The 18655-nt window shown below is 44.9% G+C and overlaps 2 protein-coding genes across 2 annotated transcripts; both read right to left on the reverse strand.

Moving 5' to 3' along the window:
• Positions 1–5001: 5001 nt before the first annotated feature.
• Positions 5002–10962, reverse strand: LOC131881183 (uncharacterized). The gene is made up of 2 exons (XM_059227968.1): positions 10768–10962; positions 5002–5800 (listed from the first exon to the last, which is right to left on the reverse strand). The coding sequence occupies exons 1-2, from the start codon at positions 10873–10875 to the stop codon at positions 5543–5545; spliced, it is 366 nt and encodes a 121-aa protein (XP_059083951.1). The 5' UTR covers positions 10876–10962; the 3' UTR covers positions 5002–5542.
• A 4837-nt stretch (positions 10963–15799) lies between these two features.
• On the reverse strand, positions 15800–18366 carry LOC131880646 (palmitoyltransferase ZDHHC20-B-like). Its single transcript, XM_059227324.1, has 3 exons — positions 17095–18366; positions 16853–17022; positions 15800–16776 (listed from the first exon to the last, which is right to left on the reverse strand). The coding sequence occupies exons 1-3, from the start codon at positions 17635–17637 to the stop codon at positions 16170–16172; spliced, it is 1320 nt and encodes a 439-aa protein (XP_059083307.1). The 5' UTR covers positions 17638–18366; the 3' UTR covers positions 15800–16169.
• Positions 18367–18655: the final 289 nt, after the last annotated feature.

The raw sequence follows: 18655 nt of genomic DNA on the forward strand, positions 1-18655 counted from the left end.
ACACTCTACGTCTACTGGAATAATAAACCATACCAAACAAGTTACATGGTGGCAGCGGTGGTCCCAGTGATATAGTTGTGTCATAAAGTGCTGAAATGACGGAATCGGGAAGACAGCAATCCGGGGGTGGATTGGGTGGTCCAATGAGTGGCGTGTGGGTTTCTCCAATACTGAAGAAGTCTGAAGACAGCATAGCGGAGTACATTAAATACTTCGATCGCGTGGCGAAAGCCAATGGATGGGGAGATGAAGAGGCGGCAAAGATATTTCCAGGGCTGCTGGAAGTGGGATCAACGGTTTTGGACGAGTTGGAGGAGAGGGCTCTCAGGAGTTTTGAGCTCATCAAAGCTTCATTTGCTCAAACGAATGAAGTCTACCAAGAGGCATCGGTGCAGACGTTCTTCTGGTCTTTGGTTATGATGGAGGAAGAATCTGTTCAAGTTTTCATCAAACGTTGCAAAGGCATGGCAAAGGATTGTTATCCTAAGTTTGCCAAATCTAACCGAGATGCTATTGTGCGCGACCGATTCGTACATGGACTTCGAGATGAGTTGAAGTCTGTTGTCTTGAATGGAAAGAATGGCAAGTTGGAAGAGGCCGTTCAGACTGCGTTAATGGCTCAAGGTGTTCAGGAGACATTGGGACGAGGAAATTACGAGTGTGGAGAATCGCGAGGATTGCGTTCTCTAGATAGTGGAAGAATGATTGAGTTAAAATGTTTCAATTGCAACCGTGCGGGACACTTTGCGAGAGAATGCCCAGTCAAGAAAGAAGAACACGTGGATGCCATTCTGGGGAATGGAGATGATCGGTTTATGGTCAAAGTGAGACTCAATGGGAGGAAAATTGCGTTTCTGGTTGATACAGGAGCAACAGTCAGTGTGTTGCCAAGACATTGGGATATTGCTGAATGTGAACGTGCAACGGTCCAAACGGTTAGTGGAACTCCAATCAAAATGGGTGGCCAAGAAATCGGCTTGGTCGAGTTTGGAGGGTGGAAAATGGTGCACCCTTTCTGGACGGGCAATGTCAAGATCCCAGTGCTAGGAATGGACTTTTTACATAAGCATGGAGTAGTAGTTGATGCCGGACGTGGCAAGATATGGATGAGATGAAGATCAGGGAAATGGCATGAGAACGTGAAGAAGACAAAGATGAAGAAGAGTTTTGCAAACTGGAAGGGAGGTGTAGCAAGAGGCTACTAATTGAGCTCTTGCTCGGATGGATTTGGAATGCGTTCCTATATATGTTCGATCTTGCATTGAAATGTACACACTCTTCGTCTACTGGAATAATAAACCATACCAAACAAGTTACAGTACTCTATTGATTGCCCTTGTTTAGCAACGCATCTCGCAAATCTCGGAAGTGTAACAAAATGTATCCAAAATTGCAACGCCCCCCAAAGGCCACTTAGAGAAGATTAGGAGTCGCTTGAACACAAGTGGCGCACAATCGGGTCTCCACTGTTCAGGAGTTTGGATATTCGCTCGCTCCGTAGCCGGCCGATCACAGTGGCCAGGCGGGGATTGACAGACCACTCTTGTGTGAAGCATGGAAAAAGCCTACCGAGGTCATGCGGCAAGTGCAGAATGCTCCTAACGCAATGCCTGACCATTTTGTCTAAGTTCCTCCACTTCATTGGAGCGAACTCAGCCAACGTTAGGGAGTGATACATCGACGGAAGCACCACATCACGCAGGATGTGGACTTTCTGCTGTGGCTTTAAAGCACACCGCCGCAACCTCTGCGTTTTACCTCAAGGGTTGTCTGATCTTCCGTCGAGAACGCTCCTCTTGCACCCACCTGGACACCAAGGTAGCGATACGTCTGACCTATGGTCATTGCTTTAATCAATGACCCGTCATCAGCTTTGAGGAATGAGGTCGCTGGGACGAACCACTTCTTCCTCGCCTTCCAGGGTTTAACCTGTAGTGTCGAACACTTGGCGGGGTTGAGTCGCATACCGGCTAACCTAAGTGCACTCTCAAAACGTTCAAAGTTGCTTGCCAAGCCCTCCGGTGTCTCGGACAACAGGAAGGTGTCATCGGCCAGCATACCATATCCAAGGGGCGACAACCCCTCGAAACGAATCCCGACATCAGTCGAGATCTCATCTATGGCAGCTGCCATCACGAAATTGAAGATATGACATGACACAGGGTCGCCCTGACGGACTCCCACTGTACAGTCAATCTTCCGTGATTTTGGGTCCGACTTCAGCACCGTGGTTAGACCCAGTGTGCATTTCTGAGGTACCTTACCCAGGGGGCAGGAATCCCAACAGATTTGCATGCTCGAATCATACTTTGGTGACTAACGGAGTCGAATGCCTTCTTGACGTCGCAGAACGCAATATTGAGAGGCTGCAGTTTCCGTATATGGAGATCCACCAAATTCTTCAGGAGCCAGACATTCTCCCCACAACCGTCCAGCTTCCTGAAGCCCTTTTGCCTATGGGTTACTGGGACTCTTTCTAGCCTTGTTGCCAAGACCGTATGAAAGAGTCTCAGGACCACTGAGCTCAAGGTAATTGGGCGGAATTCTCCCGGGCTTACAGGATGGTTTACCTTTGGAATCAAAGTTGTCACCCCCACTTTCAGAAATTCCGGTAGCTCCTCCAGAAGTAGAAAGAGATTAAAGTAACCAGTTAGTTCAATAGCAGACATGCTTTTGACGTCCCTGGCACTCTTTCCATCTCGTCCTGGCGCCCCATTCTTCAGCTTTCGCATCGCTGACTTTACCTCCTCCACACTGAGTGGGGCTGCAAGTTCCCATTGCGTTGGATTCAGATCGAGAGGACCACGAGTATCCGCTACTGAGGGTGCAGAGAAGATGTTTTTCCAGAACTGGTACTGCTCTTCGGGTTTAACCTCAGAGTTTTCATCCATTGTAGTGCCATTTACTATGTTCCTTCCGGTCCGCTCAGGCCAACGATCATATTGCTTGAGTAGTTTTCCCCTTTCAGCGTGTCGCCGATCTTGCCTCCGAAGAGGTTTGACCGGCTCTTTGACACGCTTTCTAGGTACGACATACTCAGGCGCATCTCGCGGAAGCGTCCCGTACAGGAACATAGCAAATTTTTCGGAGATATCCTTCATAGGAAGGATATTCATCTCCTCATCAGCCAACTCGCGATTGGTACTGATGATGGCATCAATGTATGACCGCCTCCATTCCAGTTCTGGATCTTCATCAATCTCTGCGACCCTGTTCACTTCGGGCACGTGATCCTCTTTCTCTTCCTCCAACTCCGACTCCATTTCGCGAATGGTTGTTAAATAAGCGCGCTGTTTCCGCCTTCCCTTAATGGCCTCAAGAGACCTTTGGGGGAAGTTGTCTTTTAGTGATCTTACCAACGACATGGTGGTGAGATGTTCCTCTCGAAGAGACAACTCAAGCCGGGCAAGGCGAGAGTCCTCTTCTTTGGTCCAACGGATATTCTTCACAGCGGCAGCCATGGTCATCTCAACATCCGCATGATACTCTCGGGCATGGGCTTGTCTCCGATGCAAACTTAATCCAGCCTTACTTCGGAATTGCCGCCTGCAATCAGGACATCTATGGCTCCCTTCAGGCAGCCCCGCAAGACGCGAGGCCTCCTTCCGGTCACCTTTAACTTCTTTCATGGTGCGATCCCCTGCCAGTGGCAAGGTCTCTTTGTCCAGGTCCAAGTCATAATCCGGTTGAGTCAGTGTGCGCACCGACTCGTCACGCCCCCGCTGCTGCGCGGGGGAATCCGAGGCTTGGCCGTATTTTTAGTAACCATGATTTATATTTCGTTGCGCCAAGGGAGTTGACCTCATTGCAACTAACCCATTAAGGGTGGAATCCCCAAGGGGATGGTGCAGATTTACAGTTTCATTAGAGCCTTTCGGCAACTAATTACTCCCTGGGATGACCATCCAGGTACTGCACCGGCATCGGAATCCCAATTGAATCTCTGCACGGTGAGATTGCCGGGTCCTTTGCTGGCCGAAGCCCCATCCTACTAAAGTCAACAAGAGACGGTTTTTCCCCTTCTTATGTGCCAACTTCTCTGTCATCGCTGACTCCATCGGCAAGTGGTATGAGAATAAGGCGGTCAGCCCCTAGAACAGGGGATGCTACAGGTTTGCAGACAGAGGAAACCTCTGCAGCTCACCAGTAGGACCTACCACTTTTGCAACATTTTGCTTCTACCCACGGCACCTTGGTGTTAGTAAGGTTACCCACAGTACTTCCTGGGTTGGACAGCCATTTGTCGCACCTTTACGGACACTCGACAAAAGGCGACACAGAAAACTATCTCAACAGACAGCTGTTGAGCCTCGTAGACTGCAGTCCTACTGTATTGTTTTACAATTGATCACACCCCAGATGAGCTTCAATGGTTCTCACCTAATCAGATTCAGGGACAAAAAAAGAGAAGGCAAGGAGTTAAGCAATAGCTGGACGTCCTTGCCTTTCTAATAGCCTTCCAATGATTGGTGGGTACCATACATACCTCAAACTTGGGCCAAAAAAGAAGGCGAGAAATCCAAGGCTTTCGCCTTGGACTCTCGCCGGTTATCATGGCCGCCAACTCGGGTACGCTGTTTTGCCCCAAGGGGGATCGATTGACTGAGTTCAGGTAAAGTTCCGTCAGGTTTACATCACGCTCGCTACTAAGTGTTCTGGGGCTGGCTACGAGGAGAACCCACGCAGTGACAGTCACCCTCCAACTTTTGGCTCACGCTGCTCTGCCTGACATCCCTTCCCTGAAGGGGTACCAGCAGTCGTGGAGGCAAAGCCAACACTACCCCTGTGCGATGTTAGTTTCGCCTGTGTTTACCACAGGGTACTTGTCTCGTCTGCCACGTAGAAGCCTCGCACTTAAGAGAGTCTGAGCAAACATCAACTCTGATTTTACAAAAGAAAAATCAGGTTTACTTTTAGAGGCTAATTAAGGGGTTTCCAACATTACTCCAGTTCTGTCATATGGCATTGAAAATGTAAATTGGCAGCCCTAGTTGCAACCTCCCGTGGTTACTTTTTTGGTCAAAATCAGCAATAATCAGGGCAGTAATAACAAAACTAAAAGTAAGGGAATTGGAGTAATTGCTAACTTAATTCGTACTGAGCAAACTAGGAGCTTTCAGGTTATTTGGAATACCCGGCCAAGAATGGGAGTGATGCAGTGCCAACCAAATTAACAATATCAATGTCGACAGGGGAACCCCAAGTTTTAAATCAAAGTACAACCATTGATTTTGTAAAGTATGGTTTTGATGAGGAAAAGATACCCTGAATTATAGCTAATCTAAAGCTTCAGTTAACAGTAACATCTGATGCCATTACATATGCTGACGAGTAACAATTATGGAACGAATTACTCTTTTTAGTTAAAGTAATTGTAACTGTAATCCGTTGCTTTTGTTGAAGAAGTACCAATGGCGGCCGTAAAATCATTGCCTGTCAGTGATATTTTTGTATATTGTGAAGCACAGCTGGTCCAAAGCATTCAGTTTAAACAGTATTTCCAAAATTCAATACCAAAATGAGAAGCAAAAATACATACAAACTAAAGTGTTGCCACTGCCCTTTCGGCCGTCCTAGCCGAATCTTCGGAACATTGCTTGTTAATCCCTGATTGGAATGTAGGGCACACCTCATGGGCAGCCCGGGCCGATTGGGCAGCGCGTTTAGCACACTCAGCAGCAGCCTCCATACGCGCCTGGCGTTCCATGGCGTTGGGGTCAAGCAGCAGTTCTACGACCACGTCGGCTGCCTTTGCAGCAGCTCGTGCCTCACTGCCAGAGAGATGTTCCATCATTTGTTTCTGAAAAAGTTGATAGCCTTATCAAAAACCTTTATAAAGTCAATTTGCATCTGAAGTAATAACTGAACGTGTTGGTACTGTTTGTAGTCGAAAGTACAATGGGCAAAAGTAAAAAGTTCTTCAAATGAAGTTTGAAGTGCTTTTGGAAATTAGGAGACCACAAGGAGCTAGTTAATATTTGGTGACAAATGGTGCACCATTTAAAATCAGGCAAGAAACAGTGTCAAATGTATGGTATGTTAATGTCAAATCCATATATAACTTTGCTATATATATTAGCTATATAACTTTGACTGCATCTCCTAAGCAATCCAGATATAGCTCATAACTACAGCTGTAAACAAGTTGATTCTATTTGGCAAAAAAGGTGGGAAAATGCCAAAATATCTAGGAAAATTATCTATTGAATATGCGGAAAACAAGCACTTAGTAATGTATTTCAAGAGTTTGAGGCACAAGAAGCTAGATTGCAAGGCTAGATTGCCAATTTCAAACCTCTAGACATTAAACAGTACTGATGGGACCATGCAAAAAGCTAATTTCAAAGGGATTCAAGCAAACAAAACCAAGCAAATAATTTCAAAAAAGCAAATAAAAAACCAAACAAACCGGAAATGAGAACTGGAGAAAATGTTGAAAATCTTGAGTGTTTATTTGACTGACGCAATGAGCAATCTGATTGTTTCTATAAGGGCCCTTATTTGCAACATCAAACGGCCCAATGAAAACGGGAAGAGGCATGGTGGATTGCTAAATAAACTGCTCTTGTCTTTCCTTGAACGCAATTTCTTTTCCGGACACCATGTGACCCAGGACACTTATTGTATCTAAAACTTTGAAGAATTAGCCAAAAAACATCACAAACGCCACATTATGCCATGGTTCGGCGGTTTCGCAGGCGTCCAATTGGTGCAATTTCTGCTTGACATGAAATCAACATGTATAGAGAGGTGTAAAGTACCGTTCCGGCAAATCAGTTGATGTAGGCCAAATAACCAGCGCTTCAATCGCCTACAAAAACTACCATGATACAACATCTAAAACAATAGTGGTTCTACACCCCTGACCTACTTATCATGCCAAGAAAAGTCAAGAAATCAGTGTCCAAGTACTCCAGTGGAAGATATTGCTGCGTCATGGGTTGCCATTCGAGACAAGGACGAGAACAAACCGTTTTTCAATCTTTCCAATACGCAACAAACGCCAAGCTGAACTGTGGGTTAAGGCCATTCAAAGACTTGGCAAAGATGGATGTAATTGGGCACAGCATGCAAAAGACGTTATCTGTCGCTTACATTTTGTCAACAAACAGCCCAGTAACATAGCTAACAGTCCGGATTACATTCCCTCAATATTTCCAACCTCCCACAAAAGACCAAAAACCATGGCTGATCTAAAACGCCATGAGCCAGCTCTGAAGAGGATGTCCTTACAACCTTTGGCTGAGAACTCAGTTAGTACACTATTCTTAGTGTAATGCACAAATCACCCAAAGAGTGAAATGGCAATCTTCGTTTCCTTTAAAGAGAATGTAATATTCTACTCATGAAAATGCCAAAAATTCAACACCAACGCAAACACCACCTCTGGCACCGACGCCACCACCGACACCACCACCACCACCACCAACACCAACACCAACACCAACACCAACACCACACCAATAACAACCACAACAACTTGGTTAACAACGAAAATAGCGACAGTACAAACAAAAGCAACGCCCATGATGACCTTAACGCAGAGAGAGGCGTTAATGACCAGGCCAATGTAAACCACATCTATGGAAAGCAAGAAAATGAAAACCGCGTCGAAAAAAACCTCTGCCAGCAAAGATCATGTTCAACACAAACAACTTTTTCATGATAAGTGTGTTGGGACTTTCCACAATCCCCTTAAAGATTCATTTACCTTGCCACAACATTGATTGATCTTGACTCCTGCTTCTCAATTTGTTTAACGTGCTCTTAAATCTGAGAAAGCCTTTCGCTCAGTTTGTGGAATCCTGGATTTTCTTTGAATATTGTGCGGCAAGACTTCAGAACTCTCTCTCTGCAAGATCTGCCCTCAATATAGAACAGCAAATTGTGTTGTTTTGGATGAAACTGAAGACCAACCAGTCTTTTCTGTTGTTGGGTGTGGCTTTTGGAATTTTTGATCATACGGCATCCAAAACTTTTCAAAATGTCCTCTCAGCGCAATTTCAAGTGGCAAGGCATGAGCTGTGGTGGCACACTCGTCAAGAGATCAATGCAATCATGCCGGAATCCTTCAAACTGCATTATCCTAACACTAGGGTTATTATAGATGCAAGTGAAGTCAAAATTCCAAAGCCATCAGGCATTGCGGCAAGTGTTCTGTCTTGGTCATCCTATAAGCACAGTCCAACTCTAAAATTCCTTGTTGGCATAACTCCTGGGGGAATGATCACGTTCATTTCAAAGGCTTATGGGGGAAGAGTAACAGATGCTCATTCGACCACTAATTTTGGAATCCTACATTTACTTGAACCTGGTGATCTTGTCATGGCAGACAAAGGCTTCCCGCACATTGAAGAGGATATTTTCAATCGTAGAGGATTCCTTGTGATGCCACCATTCAAGAAAGGAAATTGTCAGTTTTCTAGAACAGAAAACGATGTTTGTTATAAAATTGCGTCCCTATGCATTCACGTTGAAAGAGCAATAATCCAGCTGAAGATTTTTGGCATTTTGTCTTTCCTGGAAAACTCTCTCATTTTACATTTGGATCAAATTCTTGTGGTCATAGCTCACTGTGTAAACCACTCTTCACCATTGATCAATCAAGATAACGAAACCAGTTTCTAATTGCTGAAATAATGGGTGAGAAAGTTATTTATTTTCCTTGATAAAAATAAATAAGAGGTGAAAGAAATGTGTGTAACCTTTATTGCTCTGTTGTTAAAAGCAAATATTAGATCAGCTTTGGAAGAAGCACCAAAAAATAGAGGTTTTCCAACTTGGGCAATAAAGCCTAACAACATTCATGATCAAATAGTACTCTAACAGTTTTAGAAGTTTTTCGTGAGTAAATGAAGAGACTGGCCAATTTCAATCTGCAGACAAACATTGTCAGTTGAATTTACGTGAAATACGGATGCTTATGTTTTAGCTGGTCATTTTCAATGTAAGGCACGTCAATGGAGTCGCAGTCTTTCAAGGAAAACGGGCATTTTATCTCGAGCAGAGTGAGATTGTCCTCACTATCAAAATATAAACTGTCTGGGCTTGTACCTAACCAAGGATAATCAAGTTTGATGACAAGACCTGACTGATGAAATTTACGGCCCGAAGTGCCTTCAAACTCTTGTCTTGCAACCACTTCAGTTTCACGGCCATACCTTATTTGTTCAAGCCCATCGAGGCTCTTAGTGCTTAAGAAATACTTAATGCNCTTGCACCTAACCAAGGATAATCAAGTTTGATGACAAGACCTGCCTGATGAACTTTACGGCCCGAAGTGCTTTCAAACTCTTGTCTTGCAACCACTTCAGTTTCACGGCCATACCTTATTTGTTCAAGCCCATCGAGGCTCTTAGTGCTTAAGAAATACTTAATGCATGTGGAGTCAGTGCGGGCAAAAACAATTTTGTGAACTTGGCTAGATGTGATACAAATTTTTCTCTCGTCTCTCCACAATGCTGATGAAGATTGGCGGAGTGTCATTGGGCACAATTGCTTGGCCTTGTTTTTTGAGAATCTTGACGTTACAAAAGTAAAAAAAAAATTCAGCTTCATCTAAGTTGAACCTGATGCTCAATTCTGCGGGTTGTTTGTCTTTAAAGATGATATCTAACACATCCTCCTCGATTGAAGATGCTTCTTCCTGAGCATTTGCTTTTTACCGCCTTGCCCATACGGCATTTGTTGGAAATTCCTAAAAATAGGTCCATAAACCAAAAATATTATTCTGAACCTACACTGATATTTTTATTTTTATTTTCATCCTTACATCCGTGCGTTTCTTCAACAAGATGGCAATCATAGACTCGCTGTCTCCAATCTTTGAAAGGTCAAGATGAATCTTGTCTTTGGCGCTCTCCAGGATTCGAAAAGATATTCTTCCCATCGGAGCCGGATTTTTGAAAATCTTATCCGCGGTTTTGGCCTTCGGATACATTTGTCTTCCAAGTTGGGATGGAGCCCGGAACTTGCAAACTTCATCAGTCGAAGACTCTGTCCGCTCAGAATCAATGAAACCCACTAAGGTAGACATATGTTTGCAAAGCCCATCTCCTCCGGCAGTACAACTGCATCTGACTCTTTTTACGACTCTATGATCATCTAACTGTATTTCCAGATTCCAAGGGGCTTCGGTGACGCTTGTTTGCTTTACACACTTAGCAAATATCTCTGTGCTTGTCCCAGGTTCTCAAATCTCTTCAACATTGAACAGATAATTCGCTTCATGTAAAGCGACCCCTTTTCTCTTTGTCGAACCCCTTTGAACAGATCCAAGCCGATGAATGGTGGAAACCCCATTTTGAATGATTGTTCGTCCCATTTTGATTGAATGAAGAGTGGTTGGTGTTTACTGTGCATGTTTGTTTACAAAGCTACCAGATATTTTTCGTGGAAACTGCAACCAACAGTGCCGCGGAGAAAATAGTCACGGTCAAATCTACCATGTCTCTAGACGCATTTCATAAGTCAATTGAGACCCTTATGGTAAACACTTCACAAATGATATTTTACGATAAACACTTCACTAATACCCATTCATGATGCTGAAGTTCATATCATGAAAGTTTCTCAGATTATTGCCATTAACTTCTTAATGAAAAATCATACAAAACGTACTACATAAAGGCTGCGGACTTCGTATCTTAAAGGTTTCCTCATGGTAGTTCTAGAACAATCCGTCACTAGAGGGCAGACTAGTTGCGATCTCAGAAGCTTTACACGTCTCTATAGTGTGTGACTAGTCTACATTACCATTGATCTTACCAATTCAGGGGGAATCAAATGAGGGGCAACCTGGCCTTGACGCGCGGGTTGCTGTGAAGGCTGACCGTGCTGACTGTTTTGAGGATGAACCTGTTGTGGATGATGCATTCTACTTTGACCTGGTGAACACGTGCAAAAGCAAACGGAAGAGAGTTAAGGCTCAACAAATTCAATGTGTTTGTAAGGAATCTTGACTAATAGGGATCAGGGGCGACGGCTGTGTGCTAGGCTGAGAGAGCGCTCGCGGCCAGGCTCCCGGCTGAAGATGGGTGAAACGCGAATGACAGAGGAGAGCTAGACCATGAACTACTGTATATCTTATACAGTAGTTCATGGCTAGACATGGCGTAGAATGGCGTAGATAATGAAATGAGGAGACGTGTCGATTGCAAGCAACGGAGTCACTCACGCTTCCACTGTTTCTTCTCAGAAGAAACCCTCTCAAAAAGCTGGAGGCTGTATTCACTGTAACATGGGAGTAATTGGTGCGTAACAGACGCAACCCAAGTATGCAATCCACAGGCATTTACCTCTTTAGCCTTGATTTACATTCCTGGTTTTGAATGTTGCTTATTTCATGCACCGCCATTCGCCTTGAGGTCAGTTTAAGATCTAACTCAAGCAGCTTTCCTCTGCAGTTGTAAGTATGACCTTCTCCATTACGCCTTCGTCACAGCAGGGTACATAAGTTAAATAATAGCCTCAACATGACACCTAAGAACTGCTTGTTGGAGATCACCTTGTTCGATCAACAACTGTGGCGGCCTCCACACTGTTCACGCTCCCCGGGATGTTTCTTGGAAATCCAGCCTAACCTCATCTAACGATAGCGTTAGAAAGCCTAGTCTATCTTTTCACACGAATAACATCTCGTCTCCACCTGCGCAGCAACCTACCAACACATTCAAACCGAAAACCATGGCAATCTGTAAATCCGTCATGACTTTCCTTGTAACCCCTTCCGGAGAACGCTTTCTCGTCCGAGTCATTCTTGACTCTTGGTCGGAGATTCCTCTCATTCGAAGGAGTGTGGCCACCTTTGTTGGCTTAGATGGTTCCCCAACCTCTTTAACGATGATGACCTCTGGAAAACAAATTACACGATTCGACCACCAGCGTGAGGTTTCTTTCTCCCTTGAGAATCTGGATGGGTCCTACCGCACCCCTTCTATCACTGCTAGCACGGTTCCTGAGATCAAGGGACCAATTCGGAAAATCAACTTCAACCCTTATTCCTACCAACATCTTAAGGGCATTCAATTCACAGAACCTTTCCCCTCTGAGGGAAACCTGGTTCCGGATATCATGATAGGAGAACCTTTATATTCTCATCTACTTGTTGGTTCCCCAATTATGGGACGGTTGGACGAACCTGGAGCTCAGCAAACCCTTCTGGGGTTTGCGCTGGTGGGATCGCTACCATCTGATGAGCATAAGACCGTTCATACTTCGGCTTTCACCTGTTGTAAAACCAAAATCCCTGAAAGTTGTTCAGACGCGCTAACCAACTTCTGGTCCATTGAGTCCCTCAGGTTATCCTCGGAGGCTTTCACCATGATGGAAAATGTCTCTTCTTATGATCATGAAACAAAGAAGTGGACGACCGGTCTTCTGTGGAAAAAACCGTTCGACAACTCATCCAACATTTACCGAGCAACGAAGGTCATGAACTCCGTTCAAAACAAAACTGCCTCACAAGAACGTCTGGACCAGGGTCACAAAAGCTACCGAGCTTTTCTCGACAATAACTTTGCCGAGATTCCCCAAGAATCAAGTTTTACCATCCGGTTCTCCGCATTACTATCTAGAAACCCATCCTGTGTTCCAACCCGGGAAAATCAGAGTGGTACACAATGCTGCAAGCAAGGACCGCGTGACAGGATTGCCCTTAAATAAAATCAGCTCAGTCGCTTATGACTGAACTTCGGGAGTTTTTCCAAAGTGCCGGTATGAGACCGCATAAGTGGATGAGCAGCAACTCCAACTCAATTACATCCGTACCAACCGAAGACGTACGACCACTTGAGTCAACCAAAGTTTTGGGTCTCAATTGGGATCCTAGGGAAGACTCTTTGCCATTTGCCTGTCCAGAAAAGTCATTTGAATTCAGTCAGCATACTGTGTCGGATGGACTTTCACTTGTTGCCTCTCTCTTCGATCCACTAAGACTAATCTCGCCTTTTGTTATCAAGGGGAAAATTCTATTCCAACAAATTTGGCTTGGGAATCTGCATTGGAAGGATCTTCTTCCGCCCGACTTGTGTGCTTGCTTTTCCTCGTTTGAGAAGGAGTGTGCTGGACTGGCTCTCATTTCACCAAATCGTTGCACCTTCCCAAATGATCACGTTGCTGAAAGGTGAGACCTTCCACCTACATCTAATATAAAGTCGCTTCTTCCCGTCATTCATAACGGTTTGCTCAAAATTAGAAGTCGTTTAGACGACTCCTCCCTCCCTTTTCGTTCAAAGTCTCCAACAATTCTACCCCGTCATCAAATCACCGAGAAATATGTGTTGTCAATTCATCGGATCAACTACCATGCCTCTGCCCGGCTTACCCTTACTATCATACGACGGAACTGTTGGCTCCAAGGAGGTTAGAAAATATCTAAGATCAATTCTCAACAAGTGTCCCGAACTTCGTTGCTCAAACCATCAACCTATCAACCAAAAATGGCGCCTCTTCCTCCAGAGCGCATTGAAAATGCCTCTCCGTTTGAACATGTCTCCGTCGATTTCTTTGGACCACTCTCCACTCGACAATCTTGTGGGAATATAACCAAAGCTTATGGATGTATCTTTGCTTGCTTTCATTCTAGAGCTGTCCATTTGGAACTCATTAATGATGGTTCGACCAACGAGTTCTTAGGAGCGATTCGCCGCTTCACCGGACGTAGAGGTCTTCCGCAGAGTATTCTCAGTGACAACGCTAAAGTTTTTATCTCAGCCGAGAAAGAACTCTGGAAGTTCAAGAAAAACGCCCATCAGGGTATCTCTCAACTTGGACCACGGCTTCAGTGTATCCAATGGCATTTTTCCACCCAATTAGCTCCGTGGACCAATGCGATCGTTGAGAGATTAATTCGAGAGGTAAAAAACGCTCCTAGAGAGACCGTAGGCTCCGCAATACTCCCATTTCGATCTTTGGAGAATACTCTCATCGAGTGTGAAGGAATCATCAACTCCCGTCCGCTTAGATTTCTTTCTGATAATGGACGAGAGGGCTCAAGCCCTGTTACCCCATCCGACCTTTTGTATGGCAGACCTCGAGAATTACTTCCAGATTCATCTATCAAACAAGGCGAAGCACTTTTGAATCAAGAAAATTCGGATAAATCGTCAATCCAGATATATCGTTAATTTGGCTCGGTCCCGAGAGTGACAATATGAGTGGGATCCACTGTATTCGAAGGGAGTACGTAAGTAGGTCTTGTTGATCTGGTAATATCTGGTCAACAATCGGACAAATTTTTAATTAGCATTCCTGATCAATCCTGGGATGACGTGGAAGGATACGTGGCGTTGTGGTTAGCGCAGTTTCCTATTGTAGGAGAGCTTCCTGGTTCGGTTCTCCTCCCTAACCTTTATCAAGGAAACTTTTAGATGCTAACCACACCCAAAGACGGAGAACCAATCTGATACAGACAATGGCTTTGCCTATCAGAAATATAGACAGATATAAATGTGATGGCTAGCTTCGCTGGCCGGCCGAGGCTCACCCCTATGACCCTAGCACCCCAAATACAAAAATTCAAATTCATTGATGGACCAGAAATCATGTAAAGATCAAAAGGTTATAATAAATAGACGAGTTATAGTACTGGGGCTTACATTCCGCGTAGCGATTACAAAAAACCCGTGAAAAATCAAACCAAAAAAATTACATTGAATATTGTTTAATGATACATTTAGAGCATTTTTGTGCCGAATAAAACGGTTGTGAAGTTTTTTTGCAGGTCAATAAGTATTATCTTGTTTATGAAAACGCACACTTTAATTTTCAATTTAGCATTGAAAGTTCTGAAACACATCTTCCATGCTCTAATAATTACCTTGAGCAATATTATGGAACCCATCTTATAAGACATATTTTCAACGTTCAAAACTTTAACAACTACTCATTTAGTTGAAACAATCTAAAATTACCTCTTCATTTTTCTCAAATTTGGGTTCATAGGCCCACAATTATTGCTAGTTTGTTCAACCAAAGATAAAAATGTGAACATAAAATTGATAGACCTGGCTTATCAACAACTTTTTAGAGTTTATCAGATTATGTGTTATATTTCTGCATATGGAAATAGAATCAAATGCAAGAACTATGGTGGCTGTAAAATTGGTAAAAGTTAAATTGAATTGCAACAAAGAGTCTTCACAAGGAGCATCTACAAAAAGAAGTGTTTCAAGTATTCATTTTGAAATTCCAAATGCCTTTACCTGAAAAATTGAGCTAAACAAGAAACAAATTTAATAGAAGCTTTTATCTTTATCTTTTTAATATTGAAATCGCTCGTTGCAAGTGATGGTGCTCAAAATATCGCTTATCAATATTGCGGATACCACTCTTAAAGCCTATTAGTATTTGCACGTTTGTATGGATTATGAATTTCAAGAAAATTAATGAAAAAGCAAATGAAAAATCTTGTTTAGTGTCCCTTACCGAACAGAATTTCCGTTGGAGTTTCTTTATCTTATCTTGAAACCAGTCACAAAATGCTGACCTTTGCCAAGCCAAATTGCGAAACCAGCAGAAAGACTCTCCCAGAAAAAAGGAATTGTAGGAAGTTGTCAGCTTAATTTCTTATCGTATAGGAGGTCCTCGGCTAAATTCTCAACCCCGGACCAACGGCAGCTTTTAGTCACTAACCGCACCCGCAGATGATCTAATCCCTAAAGGACACTCACTGCCCATCAGAAACATTGGACGAAGTGAAGGCTGAATTCGCTTTTCAGACGAGAGGCAACCCTCTTCAAATGGTAGGAGGAAGTAACAAGGGCAGCGCTTTATGGCGCACTTCAAAGCTTCGACTTGGTCATGGGTTTTGATGTATTAGGTTGCTTTGGGTACAAGGGAGACGATAATGTCATCATTCAATAAGAAAACAGGATCACAATCGACTTGGCCGTGACATAGGATGCTCATAAACACATTTTAAAGCCATCACTTATGTTGTGCATGATCTGCACGAGTGAAGACGTGAAGAAAGCGAGGCCGTGGTGAAATCATATCAATAATGAGGGAGGTGCATTATGGACTAGAACTGAGGGTGAACACGGCTTAGGAATTTCAGACACAAAATAATGGAATTAATCACGGTTCAATTCAATTTGAGTACTAATAGACGATGAAGTGCTTCATCACATCTGCCAGTTTTGCACGATTCCCGTTCAGCCGTACACGGCTCACATATCTAAACTGACAAAATCGTGCGCATGATTCACCGAAATAAGATCCTGGGTTGTCACTGGACCTGGGGATGACCCGTTAGCTCGTCCGTTGGCATTGGCGTAACCTCGATGGGGCGACGAGGTCTTATCTGGCACCAATTCGCCACTACTTGCCGTAGACGACGAAGTCATGACATGCACGCCCCGAGACTCGTTCCATCGATCGTTCCACGCCGTGTCAGGCGACATGGCGTGACTCCGCCCGCTATGCATCATCATGGGCATATGTTCTTCAGAGGGATATTCGGTTTGAGGTGGGGAGCCCACTAATAAGCCGGCCTCTTCATCGGACTGATTACGTTGCGGGAAGATGATCCCGTCGCCAAAGCTGGAGAACACGGGCAGAAACCAAGTCCACTTATTGTCACCAAACACTTCTTGGAAGTTGTTGAGCTTGCCTAAGTGGAAGGCCAGCTTGTCCGGCCCATTTCTGAATACTGGTGTGCGGAAGGCCTCCAAGGTGGTCATATTTTTCGAGACTAGATAGCAATGGTAACCAAAAAGCGAAGCCAAGCTGATTGAGAACATGGCGCTGACGAAAAACAAGAAGAGCACGTGGAACCTGCAGAAGCGAAAGAGACCCACACAGTTTTAGAACTCATTGCCGTGAATTTGTGTCCAGTTCATGACCAACATACTTGCCACTCATTTGTCCCGCCGCTGTCGTGCTCCAGAATTCCAGAAAGTATTTGAGCGATGATAGGGCCACGTAAATGCAATAGGTTAGGGCGTATCCCAGAAAGAGAATGAAGAACTTGTAGTTCATGAAGGCCACGCAATTATTCACCCACGGACAATGATGATCCATCTGCAAAACAATAACCCGTCCCATAGTTGCCATCCCCATTTCATTTTTCGGCTTTTCACCGCTATCACTCACCTTGAGAACACATTGTCCACAAACGCCACAATGATGGGCCCGATCCGGCTTAATCAACGAGCATTCGGAGCAAAACCGCACCTCACCCTGTATGGACCGCATGGTGCACGGCAAGTCTTTGCCCACCAACAACTGGTCCAGTGTGCGCCTTTGTTGATCCGAGCTCTCGATATCGTCCATTTCAGTCTCGGTCAAAGCGAATTTGCGCGGCACCCGTCCAGGGGGCGTGAACACGGTCTGCCAATACGACCACACGAACAACACAAAAAACACGTGATAGAGCACGAGCAAAAGCGCCCGTTCATAATGACTGTCCACGGTGAGGATGCACAAGTGAACCACATACGCGTAGTAACTCCAGCCCACGATCCCGGTGATGAACACCACCGGGATCCACTTGGCCAAAGACACACATTGGGCGCAGAATCCGCCCCGTCGCATCACGCCTACACCACCGTGATGCCCGCTGGTCTGAGGATGGGAAAGATCGGCTGAGACTGAAGGCGCGGCGCCCACCGAGCCCGACCCGCCGGCCGGGGCCATGACGATATGAAGGAATCGATAAACGAACACTCTGAACTCTTCAAGGACTAACAGACCAAAGGACAGACGGGATAGCTGGCCTGATTCCCTGATTTGATCAACAATCAATCATCACCAGTCAGCGAGTGACGTGAGTGAGGGACGTGAGGGACGTGAAGGACGTAAGGACGTAAGGCAAGTCATCGAGAATCCGCATTGGTCATTGGATCAGCCCACGGCAGCCAGCGCCTGCCCGACGCAATCGTGAAGCGTTAATCGCGTTTAGCAGGGAGGTATATCCTCCAGAAAAAGGCCTTTCCATTCGTCAGTAACAGCCATGGCCCTGTTCGAGCTCCGGACGTCCCACTGATCGAGATTTGACCGACAGAGCCACGCCTCAATGCGAATCGCCCGCCTTAAAAAGAGGCTACCCTCGGACTCCGGGCCGTCTGTCTTGAGCTCGTGAGCCAGGCTCGAGCACTCACAGCCTCGTTCGAGCGGCCGCCGGAACGGACCAGGGCGAAGGTGGGGTGGGTGGGCCCACAATCGGAGCCGTTTAATGCCAACTCAGAGCCGGCCAGACCCACCAATGAAGAACACAAAGATGAGATGATCGAGAGAAGGGGGAAACACCCCAAGAAGACAGGAACACCCAGGCAACACTTGCACAATTCCCAGGATCCAGCTGCTAGTTAGATGACGTCACTTGCGGGAGCACGGCAGGGGTCGACCTGTGAACAGGATAGATTGAGTCATGCAGAGTGAGGATAACAGATGGAGCAATATATATATTAGCATAGACAGGGTGGGCATTTCATTTTTGGACACTTTTGTCCACCCCTGTCCAAAAGTGTCCAAAAGTGTCCAAAAATAAGGGTGGACAAAAGTGGACAAAAGTGTCCAAAAGTGGACAAAAGTGGACAAAAATACGAACCTTTAAAACTACAAATATAAAGGATATTCTGTATGAAACCTATCCTCTACTTCAAAAATTGCTCATTGATGGTTCCAAGAGCAAGATAAGTCTTTAAAACCTTTG

The sequence above is a fragment of the Tigriopus californicus genome, chromosome 5 (genome assembly GCF_007210705.1).
Source record: "Tigriopus californicus strain San Diego chromosome 5, Tcal_SD_v2.1, whole genome shotgun sequence".
Lineage (NCBI taxonomy): Eukaryota > Metazoa > Arthropoda > Copepoda > Harpacticoida > Harpacticidae > Tigriopus > Tigriopus californicus.